A 6,618-nucleotide genomic window follows, 5' to 3' on the forward strand; every position below is an offset into this window, starting at 1 on the left:
GGCGCCGACGCCGGCGGCACCGGCGGCGCCGCGGCGGCCGGGCCGCCGGCCTTGGCGCCGCCGCGGGGCTGGGGCGTGTCGACAGATGGCGGCGCGGCCGCCGTCGATGGCCCGGCCGCGGCCGCCTTGGGGGCGGCGTCCCTTTGGCTGCGCTCGTCGTCGCCGGCTGGGGCCTCCTTGGCACCTGCGGAGGCGGGCGGGGCGCAGGGAGGGGCGCTGGTCAGGCTCGCTCAGCCCTTGCCACATCCAGCAAGACGCATGTACGTCCTCGGCGACTGACAGCGTTGGAGTCATGGGTATTCCGAGTACACTGAGGCTATCCGCAGAAACACCCATTTCGTCACATGCATGAATCATTCAAAGTGCGAGTCTCTCGAATCTGCTCACGCTTCTGAGCCACTGGGGAAGCCGCGGCCGCGCCCTCCCCCTCCGCCGCCTGCGACGCCGTCGCGGCCTTCGGCGGCCGCCCCCGCTTCTTCGCGCCCGCGGGGGGCGTGGCCGCTTTGGCGCCCTTGCCGCCGCGTGCTGCCTTGGTGGGGGTGGGGGCGGAGCCGCCCTCGTCGCCGCCGCCTTTGCCGCCGCTGGGGGATACCAGCACAGTCAGAAGCTCTGCCAGAGAGATCCACTCTGAGTCGCCGTCCTCGTAAACTATCTGTGATGTATGAGATGGCATGGAATTGCATCGATTCATTTCAGATCTCGCTGGGCCGTTGCTATCAGATCATGTCGCCGCGCTCCCCATGGTGACATCGCGGGCGCATGGGGCAGCGGGGCGGGTGCAGAGGCAGCGGGCAGGTGGGCATGGGGGTGTGGATGCAGTCAGGCGGCCTCACGCGGAAGGGCCTGTCGTCCTTGAGCTTGGCGTCCACCGCCACGACCTGTGTTGGGGTGCCGCATGCACAGGCATGCGTGAATGCTCCGCGGGTGTGCTGCTCAGGGGACAGCAGCGGGCAAGCGGCACCGGGCAACGGGCGACATGCGCTCCGATTTTGCCGCGGCGCGCCCGACCATGAGGCGACCCGCTCGGTTACCTTGCCACTGAAAGGTTTGTCTCCGTATCCTGGGAAGACCTTGGCCACTTGCCGGCCCTTGTATATTTTGAGATCGGCCATGCTGTTCGGAGAGAGCCGAAGCGCTCCTTGTCGACAGCTTCACGTCAAAGATTGTCTTCAAGTCACCGCGGTGCGAGTCTCGCCAAGAAGGCAGGATCAGATCACATGCAGCTGGCGGGAAGTGACACACACGCGTTCAACAACAGCGGTGACTTTACGGTGGACATATGTCACCTGCGGGTAGATTGGTCAGCATAGCCATTGTTCAGCAAGGGATCGCCCACTTCAGCACAAGGTGCGCCATACAAAGGCACACACAAGCCCGGATGTTGACTGCAGATGGTTGGCCAGGCTGCATCATTATGTAGAGCTGTATAAGAGGACTGGCATGTGTGAATTGCAGGCCAGCACAGCTTTATCTGACATTGGCACACACAAACACACACACGCACGCTCACACACACACTCATCTGCCAGTGCCCTTCACCTGAATTTGGGTTTTTGTGAAGTAGAGCAGGCCGCAGCGACGGTTTGGAAGGGCGCGGGGGGGCCGGCTGTGCATCAGGCAATCACGCTGGTCGTGCCTCGCAGGCCAACAGAGGATTTAACCCAATGCAGACGGACACAGAATCCAAGGACTTAGTGCTGAAGCTTTGGGTGGGCCTTTGCCAAATGGACAGGGCTGCCCCATACCCGCTCCCCCCGACGCATGCACGCGTTCAAAATCAAGAAGCTGAGTGGCTCTCTTTGCACGCCAGGGAATATGGTACAGGGTACAACTCAGTCCGAAGCCCGCGCAAAATCGGCCGGACAAGGTTCCCAGACCGCGGAACCAGCCGCTAGAGCGCCGTCCGCTGCATGCATACAGCAAACGGAACCGCCTAGAACGATTTGAGGGACCTGGACCACGGTGTCCTCAGTTCCACTGTTTTTGGCAACATACCATCGTGGGTGGTGTTCATTGTGCGCGCTGGTGCTTGCTGTTGGATGTTGAAACGCCAGGCAGGCCAAGGGGAAAACGGCCTGCTGCATGCCGAGTCGCAAACATGCTATGCCTGGGAGCGGGCCGGCCGTGCGCTTTGTGTCGCACGCCGCCTGGGTGCATGTGGAAGCGCCACCCACACAGTCGAAAACAGCCGGCGTTGCAGAAGTTGCGCCGGCTCAATGGTGCACCCAGCTGAAGTCAGCGCTGTGGTCGGGGGCGTGGCCTTGCATGCATATATATGGATGCAGGCCCAGGACAAAAAACCTTGTTGTGACAGTCAATTCAGCAGGATGGGGCCGTCATGGCGCCAGCGCTGACAGCAGTATGAGGCACAGGCCCACCGGCTTGAGGCTCTCCTCAATCGCGGAACCCATCACCGCCCTGTCGAACCCGCTTTTCAAAATCCCAAACGACAACTGCCCCAGCCGCGCGGTTGCCAGCACCACCACCGCGGCCCGGGCCGCGGCGGCCCGCGGGCCCCAGGCGGCCGTGGCAGAGGCGAGCGCGGCGGCGGCGCCAGCGAGGACGCAGCACGTGGCGGCGAGCAGCGCGCCGCGCTGGCCTATCATGACGGGGAGCGTCTTGATGCCCGCGGCCCTGTCGCCCTCCAGATCAGTGAGGTCCATAACGATCTCTGCATTGAGGGATCAGGGCGGTGCAATGTTCAAGTAGCGTCACTGCAGCGCACAGTACGGCCCAGCTAGGTACTTGGCCAGCAGTGACGTCTTTAATAATGTTGACCGATGCAGGGGCTGACAGGAAAAGGCCAGGGGCGCGCTGTCGCAGGGGCCGACCCCAGTGGGTGGCCACAGTGCAGCTCAGCAGGGGCCAGAGACCCCAAGCAACGCACGCTGCTTCAGCACGTGCCGAGGGCGGTAGCTCACCCCTGAACATGACCCCGCTGAAGGCAAAGAGCGTCGCCGGCAGCAGGCGCATGACGCCAGCCTCCCCCTGGACAGGATGGGGCGAGGAGGACGCTGCCAGTCAACGCTTGACATTGGATGCCACAAACTTCATAGCAGCTGAGCCTGGCGCACAGGCATCCCATGCAAAGGGAATGTTGAGAGACCCCCAAACATCAGGACCCTGCAAACTGCCAAGGGTGCGCAGGAGGGCCGCGGCCCCTGCGCACCGCGCCGGCTGCGAGCGCGCCTCCCAGGGGTGCGAGGGCTATCACGACCGCCACGGTGGCGTTCTTGATGGCCGTCAACTTCTTGAACACTGCGCATGCAGGTTTGAAAGCCGCGACAGTGATACCTTGAGCACAGGGTGACTTATTGACGAGGGTCATGGCTCTTCGACGACTGTGATGGATGAGTGCGTTTTTTTAGGTGGCAGCGAGGCGGGGGTCGCGCTGGGGGGGCGACCCTGCGAGCGCGGCTGGCGGCCTGCCCCGTGCGACCGCACCTGGCGTGTAGAGCAGCGTGGCGCCGGCCGACAGCGCAATGATGCTGCGCAGCTGGCTCGGCTCCTGCTCGTGGAATGCAGCATTTGTGGGGTGAGAGCCAAAGTGATGGCAGACTGAAGATTCGTAAGGGCTGTTCTTCTGACCAGTGGGTTACAAGGAGAGGGCGTTGGTGTCGCACAGTTCAAATTCTCCCCATGCAGGCGTTCGTTGCTGGGGGGGGGGTTGTGGCCACGTCAGGCAGTCCCCAGATCTGATAGCAAACCTTGGCTCAAATGTTTGCCAGCTCGACTAGCTTTGTCCCCCTCCTGCGTCGCCCCTTTATGCCAGCGACCAGCACGCACAAAGGCTCCAACATGGCTGCCTGATTTAACGATCTGCGTCAAAGCACGGCCCCGTGCACCTCAACCCGTGTCGCTGCGGGGCGGCCGCCGCCCCCCAGATGCATGGACCCACCATGAAGCAAGCCGTGATGAGCACCGCGCAGTACACGCTGCTCGACAGCAGCAGCGCAATGTCAAGCGGCAGCACGCCGGACGCCAGCGGCTTGTGGGGCGCGTTGGCGCGGTCCACCTGCGCCGGGGATGCGGGCGCGGGCGCATGCGCGGAGGGCGGCCGCGTCGTGGGTCGGTCGTCTGGGCCAGGACTGTACCTGCGTGCAGCGCTCCCAGATCTCAGATGTATCCCTCAACCTGCAGCAACCGGCTGTTTGCAATACACGCCCGCCTCCGCGCGTGCGCCTTGTTGGTGAATGATTCGAATCATGCCCAATCCATGCATGCGCCATGCAACCAAGGATCAGCCATGCATGCACCAACCCCCTGAAAACAGCCCCTGGCAACACCATGCCTCAGGCCGACCACCATGCCTCAGGCCGACCACCAACCTGCACGTCAAAGTAGTCATTGAACACGCACGATGACACGGCGATGCCGCCCGACAGCAGCGACATCAGCCACACCCCCGGGGCCCTGAGCGCGGCCAGGTCGCGGCCGCTGCCGGCCTGGGCGGGCCACGGCATGGCAACATGCGGGGCGGGATGCCGTGCGTGTCGGCTGTGGGCGGAGTCGCACTGGCATGCACAACCCCAATCAATCCCAGCATGCGGAGCACCCCTGGATGCGCGTCGCAATGGGGGCGGTCAGCAGCAAGGGCAGAGTTCAGCATGAACTGCTGATCCAGCCCGCTGGGATTGGAGGCACCCTATTTGCTGTGCTCACCCACGCGCCGACCATGACCAGCAGAAAGCTGGGCAGAAGGTTGTGGACCCGCGCCAGCTGCACCAACGCCTGGGTCTGGCGGTCGGGAAGCATGAGCAGCAGCAGTTGTGACATGGTGTGGTGAGGTTTGCATGGCAGGCTTCAAGGTAAAGCGCGTGCTCGCAAGTGCGCGGCGACTGCCGCACGCCGACGCGCTGCTGCGACTGCAGCCGCCGCCGCCATTTGCTGCCATAACCTCTCACGAGTCGCCGCTATGCTGCCAGCCGCCACCCCCTGGCTCCTGCGCACATGTGTCCCGTTCAAAATGCCCCCCGCACCTTCTTGTTGTCCCATTGATCCGACGGGGGCAGCTCAGGGCTGCTGCCTCCCGCGTCCGCGGCTGCCACCCGTGCCACCAGACGCGCCGCCCGCGGCTGTCGCTCCAGCAGGCTGCTGCCCGGCGCTGCCGCGAGCGCTGCGGCGGCCCGCAGTCCGCCCCAGCCAGCGGGGCGCGCGGGCAGCGCTGCCCACCGAACGGCACCTGCCCAGAATCGAAGGGCAGTGCGCAGGTCCACTGGGTGCTTGCATGGGGCTTGGCGGCCGCATGCGGCGTCCATGCGCGGGGCGCGCACCAGCGCTGCTGCTGCCCTGCAGCTACCCTGCCGGGCCCCATAGCGTGCGTGCAGGGCCCGGTGCGCTCGCCCACCCGTGCGGCGCAGTGTACGGGCCGCGTTTGCAGGAGCTAGCAACCTCTGTGATGCCCCTGCCACGTCCATGATGCTGCTGGCCGGCCTCCCCGCGGCGCCTGTTGTTGAGGACCGGGATCCCGAGGGCAGTGAGCCACTGTCACACTCTCCTGTGTGTCGACGCCCCACCAGCGCTCGCTGGAATCAAGGTTTGTGTGGAGTACAGCAGACACCGTACGTCCAATGAATTTGCGATGGCGCCCTGCTGAGTTGTAACGCGCCAAATGCACGCTGTGCCAGCTCGACTCGCAAGGCGGGAAGCGGTGTCCGTAAGCGGTTGATGGCGACGAAACGGACAGAAAATTAGAGGCAAAGCATGTACAACTGTAACAGCAACCATGTTGTGTTGCCATGCTCTTGCAAGCAGCGAGCAGCTGACGCAGCGCGCTGGGACTGCCCGCCTGGCGTCTCCACCCCCGCTGGTCGGCGCCTTGAGAGCACCCAGGTACAGCTGAACAGCAGGGAAGTAGCCACGCCTGAGACAGTCTGGCCAGTTACTTGCTGACCACGTCCACTTCAGCAGCTCCCGTGATTTGCGCTGCAGGCTGCATTCTTCCTCACAACACGCATGTCAGCTGGATGATGGCTCCCCTGCACTTGACTTCCTGGCACACACCTGATGACTTACACTATTGATAGGCCCAATTGCTTGCAGATCGATTGCAATTGCAATCAAAGCTCGCCCCAGAGGCAGGGCGAGCGAGGCTGGCAGCTGCACAAGTGCGCGCGTGCGCTCGCGCTCAAGGGGTGTGTTCAGGGGTGCCGGCGCTGCGGCGCAGGGTTCATGGCGTTGGCGGCGCTTGGGGGCGCATGACCATGGAATGATACAGCTTGACGGAGGGGAGCGGCGGCCTGCCGGGCAGACGAGCCGGCCCCGGCTGTCCGCGGCAGGACTGCAAAGCGAGGAAGCGCCGGGCCAATACCTATGCGATCCCAGTCATCTCTGAGACCCTCGCACAACAATGCAAAGCAAGCTGGAAATGAAGGGATCGAGGGGCGCGCCGCGCGTGCACGGCCCGCGGCGGCGCGTCCGCCTCTGGTGAAAAGTGCGACGGATGAGAACGGATCCTTAGGGCCCCAAAAACTCCCGTGCATCAATGCTCGCGGCCATTGAAAAGGTTTGTGGGCTCGCACCCCAATCACGATCCAAGGCGCGCCGCAATGCAGCAGGACTTGCCGATCAAGCGGCCCCTGTCGCCGCGCCGCGGCAACGCGTCGCAAGCGGCGGCGT

The 6,618-nt window shown here is 64.2% G+C and overlaps 1 protein-coding gene across 1 annotated transcript; it reads right to left on the minus strand.

Annotated features, from left to right (window-relative positions):
• Window positions 1–2,336: 2,336 nt before the first annotated feature.
• MNEG_9665 (Digeranylgeranylglyceryl phosphate synthase) lies at window positions 2,337–4,776 on the minus strand (the record flags this gene model as incomplete). Its single annotated transcript, XM_014041862.1, has 7 exons — window positions 2,337–2,671; window positions 2,922–2,988; window positions 3,170–3,258; window positions 3,445–3,508; window positions 3,899–4,015; window positions 4,329–4,445; window positions 4,663–4,776. The coding sequence occupies 7 exons, from the start codon at window positions 4,774–4,776 to the stop codon at window positions 2,337–2,339; spliced, it is 903 nt and encodes a 300-aa protein (XP_013897316.1).
• Between the last annotated feature and the right edge of the window lie 1,842 nt (window positions 4,777–6,618).

The sequence above is a fragment of the Monoraphidium neglectum genome (assembly GCF_000611645.1).
Source record: "Monoraphidium neglectum strain SAG 48.87 unplaced genomic scaffold scaffold02017, whole genome shotgun sequence".
Taxonomy (NCBI): Eukaryota; Viridiplantae; Chlorophyta; class Chlorophyceae; order Sphaeropleales; family Selenastraceae; genus Monoraphidium; species Monoraphidium neglectum.